Source organism: Musa acuminata, chromosome BXJ2-3 (genome assembly GCF_036884655.1).
Source record: "Musa acuminata AAA Group cultivar baxijiao chromosome BXJ2-3, Cavendish_Baxijiao_AAA, whole genome shotgun sequence".
NCBI classification, from domain to species: domain Eukaryota; kingdom Viridiplantae; phylum Streptophyta; class Magnoliopsida; order Zingiberales; family Musaceae; genus Musa; species Musa acuminata.
This window is the reverse complement of record NC_088340.1, coordinates 5,110,546-5,129,476: the sequence shown is the minus strand read 5'-3', so window position 1 is coordinate 5,129,476 and position 18,931 is coordinate 5,110,546. Positions and strand designations below refer to the sequence as shown.

The 18,931-nt window shown below is 52.8% G+C and overlaps 1 protein-coding gene across 1 annotated transcript; it reads left to right on the top strand.

Annotated features, from left to right (window-relative positions):
- The first annotated feature begins 2,955 nt into the window (after nt 1–2,955).
- Nucleotides 2,956–4,724, top strand: LOC135607048 (alpha-amylase isozyme 3C-like). The gene is made up of 4 exons (XM_065098532.1): nt 2,956–3,077; nt 3,152–3,284; nt 3,378–4,183; nt 4,256–4,724. Exons 1-4 carry the CDS (start codon nt 2,994–2,996, stop codon nt 4,505–4,507), a joined length of 1,275 nt encoding a protein of 424 aa, XP_064954604.1. The 5' UTR covers nt 2,956–2,993; the 3' UTR covers nt 4,508–4,724.
- The last annotated feature ends 14,207 nt before the right edge of the window (nt 4,725–18,931 follow it).

Below are 18,931 nucleotides of genomic sequence, written 5' to 3'. Positions count from 1 at the left end.
GATGGGGATGGGAGAAGTGTGAGGGCTAAGGGCACGTATATATAGCTGGAAGTGGCAGGGCAAGTAAGGCATGAGGGGAAGTAGATAAGCGTTGTTGTGGCCCATAACCTGCGAGGGGTCACCGGTGATTGGAAGAAGATAGGGCGAAGTCCGTTGCTGCAGCGTCTCGGGCACGTATGATGACCATATCCAACTGTAGAACGGCTCACATCCCTATTATCGTGACAGTCGAAGACTAGTGGAGAAGGAAGCTTCACATTCACTCTCACAGATGGAGTTATTATCTTCTGGTCCTTCTCTACTAGTGGAGAAGGAAGCTTCACATTCACACTCACAGATGATGAAGCAATTTGCATTTGCTACATAGTAGAGATTGTGTTAGAAAAGCTGCAACCACTAAACATAGAATCATTAATATCATTTATAGTAATAAAAATCAAACCACCCCGTATTCTTTTTTTCACAATTGATTTTAAACCATCAATATTACGACATATTTCGATTAATGGATATTTAAATTTTCTCCTCAGGATCTTTAGATTTATGGCTCTAAATTATATCATTAATAAGGGTTGATACAACATATTTTAGTTCTCAAGACACGTCAAGTCAGAATTCGTACTAAGACATTGCTCGGTCTCGGGAACCCTGAGACGACGCCACCCCCAAGACACACTAAGTCAGAATCCGTATTAAGGCACTGCTCGATCTCGAGAGCCTCGAGACGACGCCGCCCCAAGACATGCCAAGTCAGAATCCGTACTAAGGCACTGCTCGGTATGTCCACCACACCAACCTGCGTACGACCGACCCACATATAGCATATTGGATTCGGTAAGCAATACACAATCGATCGGACTACAAACAAACAGGACCAAATCCTGCGTCCGATGGCTGCGAAACGTGTCAAAGACAACCTTTTACCCTCTCCGCGAGCGAGGTATCGGCGCAGCCGAGCACTGCGAGGATTCCACACATGGCGAATGCCTTCTCTTGTAAGCTAGAGGTCTATTGGTTACTACCTTCTGTTATTCTCTCCCCTTCTCGGTAGCAGATTTGGGGTAGCGATTCGAGAAACGTCATTGTAGCCCTATTGTGTGGATCACCGTTAGAGAAGAGGACGCTTGACCTCCTTCATCCTCTCTTACAGATCTGTAGTGATTCAAAGATATACGATCTCTTTTAGTAATACAACAATCTCACTCGTGATTTTAAGTTTTGTGAGTTTTGCGCATTACTCTTCATACGACGATGAATATTTTTTTAAGAAATTTAAGATTTTTATTTGTTTCTTATTTCACTGCGTGCTTATGTGATGTCGTCCCTAGATTTTCCTATAATAGTATCAGAGTCAGATTGTTCTTACGAAAAATTGATTTTGAACTATATATGTTATATTTTAGAAAAACTTTAGACACGTCAAAATTTTGATGTAGAAAACAAAGAGAGAGAGAGGGCAGTTTTTATTTGGAGGAGAAGGACCGACGCCACCCATGCGAGCTTGTATGATAGCATTTACTGTGTATTTTTGTTTGCAATGTCCATGCGAGTGCTACAAGAACTCCGGACCTTTTTAATTATGTTTGTAAAAACACAAACAAAAAGAAGTTGTTTTCGTTTCTAGAAACATGTGCCAGGATCACAATCTAGTTCATGGAACTCACATCTTTGAGATGTTTTGAATGTGATGGTATCTACTTCTTTCTGCATCAAAAAAGATGAACACAAAATAAAATCAACTTTTTTCTTGATAAAAATTTGCTGAGAATGAAAAATCTCAAAATATTAGACATAATTTAAGGAACTCCGACAATTTCACTAAAAGATGGCTGGTGAAAAATATCTCTTATTCCATAATTTAATTTAAAAAAATCCCTCGGAGTACTTAATTATAGTGTGATGGATATAATTATAAAAAATTGGGCATATGTTCAACGATCTCAACAAACCTTATAGCATTTGAGGAGTTACTGCTTGAAGAATATTAGAATAACTATTTTGTTCTTGAGACTGGCCATTTCACTACAGTGGATGTGTTGCTGCTGCAGTCTTAAGTTGGTATGTGATGCATCTATCTTTCTGTCCTGATCTAATATTATTGATTCTTTCCCATGGCCAATTGGAAAAGTGTTACACTCGATAAGATTCGGCAGATCGAGTGCTGCACAAGAGTAGTAAATGTAATGCTTGCAAAGATTTATGATGATTCAATTATCACATATAATTTTCTAGCTGATAGGGAAAGTACTAACACTACCAATTATCACAAACAATTTATGATGATTCAATCGATACTATGTTGGGCAAGATAAGTCAATAATGATGGAGAACAGACACTGACATGACAGGAAGAGCATAAATGCCACTTGAAATGTGCGTTTTTGCTTCGCTTGCTGGATTAAGCTTGTCTTTTGCCGTTCGGTTGGTCAAGTAAGGGGCATGATTCATACGATAAAGTGGTAAGGTGGTATGGCACTGTGTCCATAGGGAGTCATTGAAGCTTCGAAATGAAATGATATGGGTTCAGAGGGATGCAAATTGCTTCATCATCTTTGAACCGCTTGCGTGTTTTGGACGGCCATGTCTCTCGTCACAGTCTTCTATTGGACGGAAAAGAAAAGGACCACAAGGTAATAACTCCTTCTGTGAGAATGAGCCTGAAGCTTCCCTCTCACACTAGTCTTCGACTGCCACGATAATAGGGATGTGAGCCGTTTCTACAGTTGGATGTGGCCATCAAACGTGCCCGAGACGCTGCAGTAATCAAAAGGCTTATCTACTTGTGAGAGTTGGCAACGGACTTCGCCCTATCTTCTTCCGATCACCGGTGACCCCACGCAGGTTATGGGCAACAACAACGCTTATCTACTTCCCTTCATGCCTTACTTGCCCTGCCACTTCCAGCTATATATACGTGCCCTTAGCCCTCACACTTCTCCCATCCCCATCCCGTTCCATCCTTTGCTCCTTCGACGGAAGAAAGCAAGGAAGAGATGAGGATCTATTTTGGTCCTTCGATGTTTCTGCTTCTGTTTCTTGTCGTTCCGAACTTGGCTCAGTCCCAGATACTCTTCCAGGTAGAGATAAACAGATCCATTTGATTCCTTTGTCCTTCATCGCGTTTACAGTAAGAGAAACGAATACGTTGCAGGGCTTCAACTGGGAGTCGTGGAGGCAGCAAGGCGGCTGGTATAACTTCTTGAAAGACAAAGTCTCTGATATAGCCAACGCTGGAGTCACCCACGTCTGGCTGCCTCCGCCCTCGCACTCTGTCGGCGTTCAAGGTCGTTTCGTGATTCCTATTTGCCGTCGTGATCACTATCACATGTTGACCGAGTCGGCCTTGGTCTAAACTATTCTGAGACTTCTTCTCTTAGGTTACATGCCGGGCCGGCTCTACGACTTGGGTGCTTCCAAGTATGGGAATCAGGATGAGTTGAAGGCGTTGATCGGCGCTTTCCACGACAAGGGAGTCAAATGCGTGGCCGACATCGTCATCAACCATCGTTGCGCAGACAAGCAAGACGGGAGAGGCATATGGTGCATCTTCGAAGGCGGAACCGATGATGCCCGCCTCGACTGGGGTCCACACATGATCTGTAGGGACGACACACAGTACTCCGACGGCACCGGAAACCTCGACACCGGCGAGGGCTTCGCGGCGGCTCCCGACATCGACCACCTCAACACGCAGGTCCAGCGTGAGCTGACGGACTGGCTGAACTGGCTCAAGACTGACATCGGCTTCGACGGGTGGAGGCTCGACTTTGCCAAGGGTTACTCCTCGAGCATCGCCAAGATCTACGTCGAACAGACGCAGCCAAACTTCGTGGTGGCTGAGATCTGGGGTTCACTAGCTTACGGAAATGATGGGAAGCCAGCATACGATCAGAACGGCAACCGCCAAGAGCTGGTTAATTGGGTTCAGCAGGTCGGAGGCCCAGCGACGGCCTTCGATTTCACCACAAAGGGAATACTACAAGCTGCCGTGGAAGGTGAACTGTGGAGGATGCGTGATCCCCAGGGGAAGGCGCCCGGCATGATGGGGTGGTGGCCGGAGAAGGCTGTCACCTTCGTCGACAACCACGATACCGGTTCGACTCAAAGGTTGTGGCCTTTTCCTTCTGATAAGGTCATGCAAGGCTACGCTTATATACTCACGCATCCGGGCGTCCCTTCCATCGTAAGTATGCTTCTGCCTAACATTCGATTCAAATAGTATCACAGCATGACGATTATATGTTCGTGCGTACAGTTCTACGACCACATGTTCGACTGGGGATTGAAGGAGGCGATAACTCAGTTGGCTGAAACCAGAACACGAAATGGAATTCATTCGGGTAGCGCTCTCAACATTCTAGCCTCCGATGCTGACCTCTACATGGCAATGATCGATGGGAAGATACTGACAAAGCTAGGCTCGAGATACAACGTGGGGAATCTCGTTCCTTCTAACTTCCACGTCGTTGCCTCTGGCAATGACTACTGCGTGTGGGAGAAGAGATGAAGACGATGATGATGAATCATGGAAGAGACTTTTCGATTCTCTTTCGTTGACTTTTCTCATCTGTGTTGTAAGACCTCGGTATGAATGAGGTCGTGAAGCTTTTCCCTTCTTGGCCGTGAGGCAGCAGAATAAATGTTTCCTGGTAAGGACTGTGGTAATCTATTCGACCAATAAAAGGCAAATTATTGATCCGTATGGATCGATCCAAGTGAAATAATCGAGTTCCATGTTGCTAATCTCCAAATATGTTATGGTAATTATCATGAGATACGTAAAATTATATCCATGAAAATTATATCCATCACACTATAATTAAGTTCTCCGAGGGATTTTTTTAATTAAATTATTGAATATGAGATATTTTTCCCGAGCCATCTTTTAGTGAAATTGTCAGAGTTCATTAGTTAAATGCTATCATACTAGGCTCTCATCAACTAGGATAATATCTTCATCGATCTCTCCATATCTTTATAGTTCAAGTTTATAATCAATTTCACTTAGGCTCTCATCAACTAGAATAATATCATCAGTAAATAACATATACCGGGGAAGTCTATTATGTAAATGACTAGTAAATTCATTCATTATCAATGTGAAAAGGTAGGAACTTAATGAGAATCCTTAACGTAATCCTATACTAATAAGAAATTCACTGGATACACTTTCTATAATTCTAATACTAATAGTTATATTATCATATATATCTTTAATAATATCAATATAATTAGTGAATGTACCTTTTTTTTCTAAAACTCACCACAATAAATCTCTAAGAACCCTATCACAGGCTTTCTATAAGTCAATAAATCCCAATGTTCATCGTACCGTAGCATATCATTCGATACGAGCAGTGCATACCGGTTTGACAGGGGATCGATACGTGCAGTACATCGATCTATCCCTATGTACCATGTGTTGGTACGCTCGGTACAGGTTGGTATGGCTCGATATGTATTGTACCGATAACTAATCGATACATCGATACAAACTAGTAAGGCGAACCATGATAAAGCCCATATGCAAATATTTCTTTTTCTCTCTATACTTTTTCATTAATTATTTTAATAAATAAATAGTTTTTACGTTTGATCTTTCAAGCATAAAATCAAATTGATTTTTAGAGATATTTGTTTTAAGCCTTATCATATTTTCGATAACTCTTTACCAAAATTTTATAATATAGCTCATGATTTTAATTTCTCTGTAAGCATATTGTTATCATAGAAAAAAAAGGGTTCTGATATCACATATGTTACTACCAAGTCTATGACAGCAAGGCAATGAATAGAAGCATTTCATAGTGAAAAACTATCTATGGTGCTCCAAAGAAATAGATAGATTGCAGGTAAACATGATTCCAGTTAATATCACAATGAAACCATCTTTTTTCTAAAGCTAACAACAGCACCAAAGATTTCACACTACAATAGATTTACAAAGACCATATATTCATATAGTGAAACTTCAAAGGTGAAGATTCTATAATTTGATAGAAAACAAAAGTATGAGAGAAATGAAATTTTAAAAGCTTAGCGCAAAGGTTTTCCAAACTACAAGCTGAACTATGCTTATAAGAGTTTTCTCCAATATGTATGCCAAGAGTTAACAGTCATCTACTTATCCTATTGAAACAAATTTTGCAAGAAAGCCTTATTATTCTTCCTTGATATTCTTACAAGCCAACGAAACAATTCCAGAGATAAACTGTCATTTATTTCTCCTTAGATAATAGAGTTCTGAGAGCCCGATATCTTGAGAAACAGTCTGGCAGAGCTGCAGAACTACAACATGCATCAAGTTTGACAGTATGAAACTTCTACAAAGAGCCAACATTTTTTTTTAGATTTACGCCTGATATATATAATCATGTATAGAAGCTTTTTTGCCCTCAAACCAAAGAACGACTGAGCAGACAACTAACTGTTACGGCAGGTAACTGTTCAGCCGTGGCCTTGGGGCTGTCGCGGCTTGGTCCGGGCCCGGAAGGCGGTGGTCAACGGGCGGGGGAGTCCCTCGGCTCTGCTGGATCTCCAAAGGCAGTGATCTCCGAAGACTTCGCACCTGCACAAAGGTCGGGTCGGGGTGCTCGACTCGACCCCTCCGACGATCAAGTTAGTAAAGGATGTGGAGGGGGCTTAGGAGGAGGGGAAGCCTCCGTCTGTTGAGTGTGTTGAGAGTGTCCCTTTTCTTTGGGGAGTTCGGGAGTATTTATAGACGGATTTAGCGTTATTGGATGTGACTGCCCGCTGGAGCGGGGTGGTACTTTCTGATGGCGTCTGACGCGGTCGCTGGGGTCGCGTGGTGGAACGGTTTGCCGCAGGGTATGGGCGGGAGCTGGTCGTCGCCTTGCCTTGTCGAGGTCAACCACGCCGGGTCGGGGGTTGCTGCGTGGCAGCGAAAGTTGTCAGCGCGGGTCTAGTCAGCGTTATTGCCTTCAGACTTGGGCAGACTGATGCCCAGGTGGGGCCGTCGTCGTGGCGCGTCATTCGGCCATTATTTCCCCTATCATATTCCCCCCCCCCGAAAGGAGCCATGCGTCGGTCGTGATGGGGAAGGAGGTCCAAGGCATGGCTGCATTTCGCGAGCCTCGGGCATTACGCGGCCGAGGAGCAGGACTGGTGAGCCTCGGGCCTTACGCGGCCGAGGAGCAGGACCCAGGTGGGCAAACCGCGCTGGTGAGCCTCGGGCATCACGCGGCCGAGGAGCAGGACTGGTGAGCCTCGGGCCTTACGCGGCCGAGGAGCAGGGCTGGCAAGCCTCGGGCATTACGCGGTCGAGGAGCAGGACCCAGGCGGGCTGACCGCGCTAGTGAGCCTCGGGCATCACGCGGCCGAGGAGCAGGACTGGTGAGCCTTGGGCATCACGCGGCCGAGGAGTAGGACTGGTGGGCCTCGGGCCTTACGCGGCCGAGGAGCAGGGCTGGCGAGCCTCGGGCATTACGCGGCCGAGGAGCAGGACCCAGGCGGGCTGACCGCGCTAGTGAGCCTCGGGCATCACGCGGCCGAGGAGCAGGACTGGTGAGCCTCGGGCATTACGCGGCCGAGGAGCAGGACTGGTGGGCCTCGAGCCTTACGCGGTCGAGGAGCAGGGCTGGCGAGCCTCGGGCATTACGCGGCCGAGGAGCAGGACCCAGGCAGGCTGATCGCGCTAGTGAGCCTCGGGCATCACGCGGCCGAGGAGCAGGACTGGTGAGCCTCGGGCATTACGTGGCCGAGGAGCAGGGCTGGCGAGCCTCGGGCATCACGCGGCCGAGGAGCAGGACCCAGGCGGGCTGACCGCGCTGGTGAGCCTCGGGCATCACGCGGCCGAGGAGCAGGACTGGTGAGCCTCGGGCATCACGCAGCTGAGGAGCAGGACTGGTGAGCCTCGGGCCTTTATTTTGACTGGCGACCCGGCCGCGCGAGCGCGCGGGCGGCTGGGCCCGCTTTTCTCTGGGGAAGGTCAAGAGGCCGTCCCTTTTCGGCGTTCACCGGGCTTCGGGCTTGATATGATTAGGGCTAAACGTGATTAATGCCTTTAAGTCTGTCTCGGTTAGTGTCCCCGAGGCCGGCGCCTTGTATGCCTTGGTATCCGCGCTGCGCCGCGGCCCTCTGTCATGCCCTGCTGCACTTATGGCGAGGTGACGCCTTCCTTCCCTGCAGCAGACTTCGGGAGAGGAAGGGTCGTCGCTTTTGGCGGGATGCGGCCCGCCTATAAGTGGCGTGAGGCCAGTTGCCGAGGGAAGATCTTTTCCTCCGTGTGTGTCGTGCTGTCTCGTGCCTCATCGTCTTGTTTGTGCTAATCGTTCCTTCTTTCCTTGCCGAAGGTCAGTGAGAATGGTGTCCTCTTCCTCCCGTTCATCTTCCTCTTCGTCGAAGGCCGGGGGGTCGGCTGCTTCGTCAAACCCTGGCTCGTCGTAAGACGAAAAGGCGGCCAGGGCCCTAGAGGCCTTGATGTGGCCCCACGACCACGACTCCACCGTGGGCGAGTCGTCGCTAAGTCTCCTCCGGGATCGCTATAGTGTCCCGGAGGAGTTTGTCCTTCTAGCTCCCGAGCATGGCCAACGTGCCTACGACCCGATTCCTGGGGGCTTTGCCCTCACCCTCGATGCTTTCGAGGCCGGGCTACGCCTCCCTCTGCATCCCGTCATAGTCTCCTGCCTTTCTTGGTGGTGTATTTCCCCATCCCAAATGGCGCCGAACTCGTGGCGCTATCTGGTGGCGTTTTTGGGCGAGTGTCATTACGCCGATATATCCCCGACCCGCGCCCTCTTCCTCTCCTGCTTTCGTCTTTCCAAGGGGTCGGGGGGCTACTACATGTCTGCCCGAGCGGGTTTCAGGGTGAGCGGGGCCCCTTCCAGCAACAAGGGGTGGAAGGAGCGCTTCTTTTTTATCAGTCGCTCGGAGGACTGGGGGTTTGGGGTCCGCTGGGGGGCGCGTGTGATAGACAACACTACCCCAGCTTTGGACGATGATGAGCGCCGAGGGCTTCGGAGGCTTAGAGAAATCCTCCCGGTCTCCCGAGCCATCCAGAGCATGTCTGAGCGGTGGTTAGTGGAGGCGGGCCTTAGCCCGGTGCCTCTAGGTACGCTCCGAGGAGCGGTTCCTTTGGGGGTTTCCTTTCCTTTTCTTGCGCGTTTTCGTTTGACTAATAGTCGTCCTGATCTTTCTCGGCAGAAATGGTGCGCCTTGAGGCCTTGCGTGGGGGGAAGACTTCTGCCGCGTCGGGCCGTTCACCTTCCGTCGCCAAGGTGGGTACGAGGGAAGCCCCCGTGGACGTCGAGGCGCGCAAGTCTCAGAAGAGGGCGCGGGAGCCATCGGGCGGAGGTCTCGAGGTGGTTGCAGCTCTGGCAGTGGGAGCTGCTGCGGCATCGGCGGTGGAAGGTGCCGCAAGAAGTCTCGGGGGAGGCGAGGCTGGACCGAGCGGGGGTGTGGCGACAGAGGCGCATCGCCAGCCTTCCGTCCACGAGCTTCTTTGTCTTCCGTTAAGGGAGGATGAGCCGTACTTGGCGCGGGAGATGGGTGCTCTTCCCCGCGGTGTGGCCACCGACCCGCTGGTGGCCCGATGGGATGGTCTTACCAGAGGCACTCGGGTGTGGGCCGACGGGGATATTGCGGGCAGGTTTATCCGAGGTGGGCTTCATCCCGATATAGCTCGGGATCTGTATTCCTTGCCGTCCGATGCTCTGCTTGGCAAGGCAGCCAAGTCTCTGTTATGGGTAAGCGTCATTTCGTCCCTCGGTTTACCCGTTCCCGACCGGGCTCGGTTCTGACCTTATCCTTGCCCTTTCCTCAGGGCAACCATTATGCCGCCGCTTTGATGGATCGCGTACGAGATGTGGGACAAGTTATCGCCGCTTTAAGCAGCCGTAACGTCGAGCTCCGGAGGCAGGTGGACGAGGCTCGGGCCGGGGCAGGCCCTGAGGCAGTTGCTGCGGCCGAGCAGCGAGCTTTGGATTCGGAGGCGGAGGCGGCGCGCCTGAATTCCGAGCTCCAGGCATCTGCTGAGCTGCTCGCGGAGTTTCGGGCGTGACTGGAAGCGTCTGAGGAGCGCGGTACGGAGCTCCAGGCGCTTCTGAAGGCGTCGGTGGCGGAGGCTCGCTTAGCGAGGGCCGACTCCATCGAGCTGGTTCGGCGTCTCGAGGAGGCACGAGCCGAGGCGTCAGGGGCCTCCGAGGCTCTGGAGGCCGAGATCCGCCAAAGGCCGGAGAAGGACAAGAAGCTGATCGAGGACTACAAGGATTCCTCGGGTTTTCAACTAGGCCTTGTCCGGACCGGGCGGGTCTCCTATGAGTAATGGTATCGGGTGGCCCTTGCCCGTTTTAAGGCACGCTATCCCGATTCGGAGGTCGTGGAGGACCGTTTTGGCTCCTTTCCTGAAGATCTGGGCGTCGACATGCCAACAGAGGTTCCTTTTGATGATAGTCCAGACGTTCCTGAGGATTGATGTCCTTTGTATTTTCGCTTTTTGTAACACCTCCTTTGCTTTTGAATGAACGTGCTCCTTTTTTCTTTCTCAATTAATTATCTGGGCTTCGGCTCTCGTGGCTGTCCGAGTCTTATGGGAAGAACTTTTTGAGGTTTTGTGCGTTCCAAGTCCTTGGTAGGGACTGACCCTCCATTGTGGTGAGTCGGAATGCGCCGGTTCCGATGACTTAGGTCACCCGATAGGTGCCTTCCCAATTGGGGGCCAGCTTGCCTCTTAGTCGGGCTGGATCGCTGATTTCGGTTCGCCGCAGGACCAGGTCGCCCAACCCGATGGGTTGAGGTCGTACCTTTCGGTTATAAACCCTTGCGACCGCCCTTTTGTAGGAGAGGGCTCTCACATGCGCGTCGGCGCGTCGCTCCTCCAGTAAGTCGAGAGCGGCTCGGAGTCCTTCGTCCGAGGCTCCCTCGTCATAGCTTTTTGTCCGGAGGGTGGCGATAGCTACTTCGGGGGGAAGGACGGCTTCGGTTCCGAATGCGACGCTGTACGGGGACTCCCCCGTTGCTGTTTTTGGAGTGGTACGTAGCGCCCATAGTACGCTCGGGAGCTCGTCCGTCCAGGTTGTCCGAGCCGCGGACACCCTTCTTTTGAGCCCGTTTAGGATGGACCGATTGGTCACCTCTGTTAGCCCGTTCGTTTGAGGGTGAGCGACCGGGCTGTACTTCAGGCGGATTCCATGTCTCGCGCAGAACTCCCGAAATCTTTGACTGGCGAACTGGGGTCCGTTATCTGTGACGATGGTTGTGGGCAGGCCGAACCGAGTAATCAAATTTTTCCATACGAACTTCTCTACTTGATGCGCCGTAATTGTCGCCAATGGTTCGGCTTCGACCCACTTCGTGAAATAGTCCACACCGACGATGAGGAATCTCCGCTGTCCTGCAGCCAAAGGAAAGGGCCCGAGGATGTCTAACCCCCATTGCGCAAACGGCCACGCGCAGTCGATGGGAGTTAGCGGGACTGCGGGGAGCCGAGGCGTGCGGGCGTGCTCTTGGCATGAGGTACACCGTTGCACGTGTGTTCTCGCATCCCGGCACATGGTCGGCCAGTAGTAGCCTTGGCGGAGTATTTTATGTGCTAGGATACGTCCGCCGATGTGTTCTCCGCAGGCGCCCTCGTGTACTTCTGCCAGGACGGTTTGCGCCTCGTCGGGTTCCAAGCATCGCAGGAGGGGGTACGAGAAAGACCGCTTATAGAGCCGTCCGCCCGTCTCGATATACCATGCATGTGTGCGAAGCAGGCGCCGGGCTGATGCTTTGTCGGGTGGAAGAACTCCGTCCCGTTTAAAGCGTAGCAGTTCTTGTACCCAGGAGGACTCGTTGCTGGCAGCCGTGACCGCGACCTCGAAGGCGCGGGCGGGTATCTCCTCGAGCTCCGGTCCGACTTCGGGGGCATGTTTTGAGGCCAGTTTAGCCAGCGCGTCGGCGCGCTCGTTCTCCCCCCTCGGGACATTAGACAATGTAAAATGAAGGAACTTTGCGGTTAAGTCCCTCACCTGCGCCAGGTATCTGGCCATGGTTGGGTCGCGGGCTTCGTATCCTCCGCTAAGTTGCTCGGCCACAAGCTGGGAGTCGGTAAGGACATGAAGGGCATCCACCTGCATCTCGAGGGCCAGTCTGAGTCCTGCCAGGAGTGCCTCATACTCCGCCTCGTTGTTAGTGGCACGGAATCCGAAGCGGAGGGAACGCTCGAATGTCCGCCCATCGGGGGCCCGGAGCACCAGCCCTGCGCCAGCACCTTTTGAGTTGGCTGATCCGTCGACGTGCAGGACCCAAGCGTCGGGAGGTTGTGCGAGGCCCTCGCTCCCGTCCTGGGTTAACTCCGCTTGCTGGCAGCCGTGACCGCGACCTCGAAGGCGCGGGCGGGTATCTCCTCGAGCTCCGGTCCGACTTCGGGGGCATGTTTTGAGGCTAGTTTAGCCAGCGCGTCGGCGCGCTCGTTCTCCCCCCTCGGGACATTAGACAATGTAAAATGAAGGAACTTTGCGGTTAAGTCCCTCACCTGCGCCAGGTATCTGGCCATGGTTGGGTCGCGGGCTTCGTATCCTCCGCTAAGTTGCTTGGCCACAAGCTGGGAGTCGGTAAGGACATGAAGGGCATCCACCTACATCTCGAGGGCCAGTCTGAGTCCTGCCAGGAGTGCCTCGTACTCTGCCTCGTTGTTAGTGGCACGGAATCCGAAGTGGAGGGAACGCTCGAATGTCCGCCCATCGGGGGCCCGGAGCACCAGCCCTGCGCCAGCACCTTTTGAGTTGGCTGATCCGTCGACGTGCAGGACCCAAGCGTCGGGAGGTTGTGCGAGGCCCTCGCTCCCGTCCCGGGTTAACTCCGCTTGCTGGCAGCCGTGACCGCGACCTCGAAGGCGCGGGCGGGTATCTCCTCGAGCTCCGGTCCGACTTCGGGGGCATGTTTTGAGGCCAGTTTAGCCAGCGCGTCGGCGCGCTCGTTCTCCCCCCTTGGGACATTAGACAATGTAAAATGAAAGAACTTTGCGGTTAAGTCCCTCACCTGCGCCAGGTATCTGGCCATGGTTGGGTCGCGGGCTTCGTATCGTCCGCTAAGTTGCTCGGCCACAAGCTGGGAGTCGGTAAGGACATGAAGGGCGTCCACCTGCATCTCGAGGGCCAGTCTGAGTCCTGCCAGGAGTGCCTCGTACTCCGCCTCGTTGTTAGTGGCACAGAATCCGAAGCGGAGGGAACGCTCGAATGTCCGCCCATCGGGGGCCCGGAGCACCAGCCCTACGCCAGCACCTTTTGAGTTGGCTGATCCGTCGACGTGCAGGACCCAGGCATCGGGAGGTTGTGCGAGGCCCTCGCTCCCGTCCTGGGTTAACTCCGCGATGAAGTCGGCCACGGACTGGGCTTTGATAGCCGTCCTGGGTACGTATTGAATGTCATGTTCGCCGAGCTCCACCGCCCATTTGAGGAGTCGTCCTGCGACATCGAACTTGGACAAGACCAATCTGAGCGGCTGATTTGTAACCACCTCCACCGGGTGAGCTTGGAAGTAAGGGCGCAGCTTGCAGGCGGACAGCACGAGGGCGAGCGCCAACTTCTCGATCGGGGGGTACCGTTCCTCGGGACCACTAAGGACGTGGCTGGTGTAGTAGACCGGGAGTTGATTGCCGGAGCTTTCTTTGACCAGGACGGAGCTTACTGCGTGCTGGGAGGCAGCAAGGTAGAGGCTCAGCTTCTCACCAGGGGAGACCGAGGCGAGCCGATGGAGGTTGGCTAGGTGTTGCTTTACTTGCTGGAGGGCCACCTCGCATTCCGCCGTCCATTGGAAACCTTTTGGGTTCTTTAGTGCCCTAAAGAAGGGAAAACAACGATCTCCTGATCGGGTGAGGAAGCGGGACAAGGCGACGAGCTTCCCGTTGAGGCGCTGTAGGTCCTTAATCGTCCGAGGTGATTGCATGTTGATGATCGCCCGGAGCTTCTCTGGATCGGCGTCGATCCCTCTTTCGTGCACGATGAATCCGAGGAACTTCCCAGTCGTGACGCCGAAAGCGCATTTTGTGGGGTTGAGCCGCATGCCGACCTGGCGGAGTATAGCGAAAGCTTCGGCTAAATCGGCCAAGTGAGTCCCGGCTTCTTGGCTTTTTACGATCATGTCGTCAACATACACCTCCATGCTTCGTCCGATCTGGCGGGCGAATATTTTGTTCACCGCTTTTTGATATGTCGCACCGGCGTTTTTCAGTCCGAAGGGCATAACTTTATAAAAGTAGACCCCTTGGTTGGTGATGAAGGCCGTGTGCTCTTGATCTTCAGGTGCCATCCTGATCTGGTTATAGCCCGAGAAGGCGTCCATGAATGAGAGGCGGGTGTGGCCTGCCGTGGCGTCGACCAGCTGGTCGACCCGTGGTAGGGGATAACAGTCCTTCGGGCATGCCTTGTTAAGACTGGTGTAGTCAACGCACATCCTCCAGCTTCCATTTGCTTTCTTGACAAGGACTACATTGGACAGCCATTGCGGGTATCCGGCTTCTTTTATGAAGCCAGCCTTCAAGAGGCGAGTTACTTCTTCTCGTACGGCTATATGTCGTTCCGGGGCTTGCCGCCTCAGCTTTTGTTTTATCGGGCGAGCATCGCTGGAGATGCTGAGGTGATGCAGGGCGACTTCTGGGTCGACGCCCGTCATGTCAGAGGGCGACCAAGCGAAGACATCAGCGTTTTCCTGTAGGTGGCCGATGAGTTGTTCTCGTTCTTGCTCGGGCAATTCCGACCCGACCCTGATTGTCTGTTCCGGGCGATCTCCTTGCAGCGGTACAGCGACCGTGGTTCCTTTTGGCCCGACGTAGGGAGCCGATTTCTGTATCTCTCGGTGGTCCGCCAGTGGTGGTTCGGCCCTGGGCCTCTTAGGTAACGAGACGACAGTCAAGTAGCAGTGCCGGGACTCCCGGGGGCTTCCTGCGGTCTCTCCGGTCCCGGCGGGGGTCGGGAACTTCACGGTTTGATAGTAGGTTGAGACGACGGCTCTGATTTTGTTGAGTGTCGGCCGGCCGAGGATAGCGTTGTACGCAGCGGGGAGGTTGATGACCAGGAAGGTGGTCATCGTTGTCCTTGACCTCGGTGGAACTCCCAGGGTCAGGGGCAAAGTAATCGCCCCTAGTGGTGAGATTGAGTCGCCAGTGAAGCCGGTGAGCGCTGAGGACACCGGCTTCATGCTATCTCTGGGTAGGCCGAGCTTTTGGTAGGCGTCGAAGTATAGTATGTCAGCCGAGCTCCCGGTATCGACCATGATTCTTTTTACCTGTGCGTTGGCGACCCTGGCTGATATCACGAGCGCATCGTCGTGCTCGGCCTGTTCATGCGTCTTGGCCGGGAAGGTGATACTGGGTCCGGGTGCGTATCTGGGGGCTTTAGCTGAGGCGGCTCGGGCGTATGCCTTCTTTCGGGACATGGAGTCCCCCCCGGACGCGGGGCCGCCCGATATTACGTCAATGTGTCGCTCGACGGGCCCTTCCGGGCGTGGCGACGATTCTTTGTTTGGGTGGAGATACTGATCGAGGTACCCCCTACGGATGAGCTCCTCGATCTGTCTTTTCAACTCCCGACACTATTCAGTGTCATGCCCCCGTTGCCGGTGGAAGCGACAGTATTTCGATTGGTCTGCCAACGCCCGGGGGTTTCTCATCGGGTAGGGTTCTTTGAGCAGTCCCTTCTCCCTTATATGAAGGAATATATCCGTTCGGGATGAATTCAAAGCTGGGAGAGGAGGCCTCAGAGTCGACGGGTCGGACCTATCTGACCTACGCCGGGATGTCGCGGGCTGTTGCTGTCGAGGCGGCTCTGACTTGGTCCCTTTGTGTCCCCTGGGTCTCCCGGCCATCAACGTTTCTGCAGCGACGAACTAGCTTGCCCTCTGAAGCATCTCGGGCACTGTCGTGGGGGGTCGTTCTACCAGGGACCAGAAGAACCTGGAGGGCCGTAAGCCTATCATGAATGCCTGCATTAATAGGGAAGGATGGGCGTCCGAGAGCCCTCGGATCAGTGTCATAAAACGATCCAAGAAGTGGGAAAGGGTCTCGTCTTCCCCTTGGTTGAGTCCGAGGAGCAGCGCCGCGGACGGCTTTGGGCGGGCATAAGCGAGGAAGTTGAGTTCGAAGTCCCGGGCGAGCTGGTCGAAGGAGGAGATGGTCCCCGCCTTGAGGCTGCCGTACCACGCGCGGGTTGGTCCCCTCAAAGTCGTCGGGAATGCTCTGCACATCAGAGCGTCAGAAGTTCCGTATAGCGCCATTTGGGCGCGAAACGCGGCTACGCGATCCGCAGGGTCGGTGGCGCCGTCGTAAGTGTCCAGGGATGGGAGCCGAAAGTGCGGAGGGATGGCCTGATCTTGAATTTCGGTCGCGAACGGGGACCCTTGGTATCCGTCCGTTCCAGGCTCCCCTTTCGACCTGCGGATTTCTTGCTGTACCTCGTTAAGACGTTGATTGAAGAGACGCAGCTGTGCTTGTAGGATGTTGGTCGAGTCCGCGGGTGGCCGCTCGGGTTCTGGATGGTTCGGGGTGCCCACGGTCTCCCAGTCCCCGAGCCGGGTCGTTTGGTTTCGAGGCGACGGGGGGGGGGGGGCTCGGGGAGCGGTGCGTGCTCCCGAGGGGCGGATTCCCGTTGATGCAAGGGCTGGTCCGCTGGCCGGGGGATGAGCGGAACGATGGCCTGTACCACACCCGCTAGTGCCCTTACTTGGTGGGCAAGGTCGTGGAAGGCCTCGGGGGAAACAGATGGGGGTACGACAGTGGCGTCGGGCGGCGACAAGCCCGGGTCATTGAGTAAGCGCCAGTATTGCTCCGAAGCCGTGGCGGGGCGCTCGTCTTGGGGCTCCTCCCGTGAGGGATGATCTCCCGGGGTCCCGACCAGGTGCGTCCTCGCAGCCGATGGATCGCCAAAGTGGGTCCGCTGACCAGTCGACATTCCGGCCCTTCTTCTAGCGCCAAAATGTTACGGCAGGTAACTGTTCAGCCGTGGCCTTGGGGCCGTCGCGGCTTGGTCCGGGCCCGGAAGGCGGTGGTCAACGGGCGGGGGAGTCCCTCGGCTCTGCTGGATCTCCAAAGGCGGTGATCTCCGAAGACTTCGCACCTGCACAAAGGTCGGGTCGGGGTGCTCGACCCGACCCCTCCGACGATCAAGTTAGTAAAGGATGTGGAGGGGGCTTAGGAGGAGGGGAAGCCTCCGTCTGTTGAGCGTGTTGAGAGTGTCCCTTTTCTTTGGGGAGTTCGGGAGTATTTATAGACGGATTTAGCGTTATTGGATGTGACTGCCCGCTAGAGCGGGGTGGTACTTTCTGATGGCGTCTGACGCGGTCGCTGGGGTCGCGTGGTGGAACGGTTTGCCGCAGGGTATGGGCGAGAGCTGGTCGTCGCCTTGCCTTGTCGAGGTCAACCACGCCGGGTCGGGGGTTGCTGCGTGGCAGCGGAAGTTGTCAGCGCGGGTCTAGTCAGCGTTATTGCCTTTAGACTCGGGCAGACTGATGTGGGGCCGTCGTCGTGGCGCGTCGTTCGGCCATTATTTCCCCTATCACTAACAGTGGTAAAAAGTCATGGATAGAAGTTTCTTCCCCCGAAAAAGGAGTATCCAACTCAACAGATCCAGCAAACAAAAAATTCTCTTTGTCGCCGTAATTAACAGTCCAAACAATCACACACAAATCATTAATCGTGATAGTAAAGGGAATAGAGAGAGAGAGAGAGAGAGAGAGAGAGAGAGAGAGAGTACACAGATTGCTCTGCGAGAGAGAGAGAGAGAGTACACAGATTGCTCCGCGAAGGGGTTCCAAAGTGACGGTTCTTCCGGGGAAATCGGGAGTCCCTCTGTGGTCTGTGCTACCTATTCCATTCCACCCAATAGATCAAATGATTCAGACACCAAAAGCAACAAACCATTAAAAACCAACGTTTTGCACTCTTCTTAAAGGGTAGGAAGGGAGGAAGGTGGCTTGCCTTGGTAGAAGACCCTACGGAATCCCTTAATAAATCCGACGCGCCTCTCGTCGTAGCGGAACCCCGCCTTCCATATCAGAGACCCATACCCGAACACCCACAGCACCATCTTGCGATTTCCCTCCCACTCCTCGTCTTCTCCCTCCCTATACCAGTTCCGAGGACGGAGAGGGGAGAGACGTCCAAGTGATCGTGTTCTGTTACTCTTTGCGTCAGTCACAAAGTTCGGGGCGGTGATCGCCTGTATCATCGACACCATGGAACATTTGGCCCTTCTCAGAGGCGGCCGGCTCCTCGTCGCATTTATTTCACGGGACCCACAGTCTCGTACGAGAAATATACGCGTCCCCTGACTGAGACGACACAGGCAATCACTGCCTTCGTGGTCGAAGCTGGTTGGCTGTAGCTTTTCCGCGTTTGTTTCGAGAGATGGAGTTAAACGATTGGCGTTTGTAAATAAGATTTTTTTTAAAAAAACCTTTAATATATACGCTTTTACATATCGACCCTCTAGGAAATGTAACAATATCATATTTGTCCTCCCAAGCTAAAAAACTTGCATATGCATCCCTATATTTAATCTATTGATTATATACTTTAAAAACTTACTATGTTGTAAAGTCTATTAGGAATATTTTATATAGTTTTAACTCAAACTAATGGTTGGTGGACGTATATACATTGAAAATTCTTAACTCGAAGTAATATATCGTTTGGTTTGTCTATTTTAATATATATTTTTAATTAAACTAATGCTTGGTGGACAATGAAAATTTTAAGGGTAGATATGCTATTTCTGGACATCGTATGAATGGATTTGTAAAAGCAGCAATAGTATATAAAGATACCGAATGCAGTCTACGGATAGATTTGTAAGGCCAGTCGAGGCCCGGCCCAAACCTTCTGTGCTTATTTTAGGCCGATCCGGCCCATAATCGCCCAATTACTGAAGCGGATCTAAAATCCGAAATCGAAAGCCCAGAAATCTCCCTAAGAAGAATATTCTTGTGTTTTGGGGGCAAA

What these genes read in the sequence shown, in the direction of transcription:
- LOC135607048 (XM_065098532.1), top strand. Translation starts at nt 2,994, where the DNA reads ATGAGGATCTATTTTGGTCCTTCGATGTTTCTGCTTCTGTTTCTTGTC. An exon ending in AGTCCCAGATACTCTTCCAG is followed by an intron (nt 3,078 to 3,151) that starts GTAGAGATAAAC and finishes AATACGTTGCAG; the next exon opens with GGCTTCAACTGGGAGTCGTG. An exon ending in GCACTCTGTCGGCGTTCAAG is followed by an intron (nt 3,285 to 3,377) that starts GTCGTTTCGTGA and finishes TTCTTCTCTTAG; the next exon opens with GTTACATGCCGGGCCGGCTC.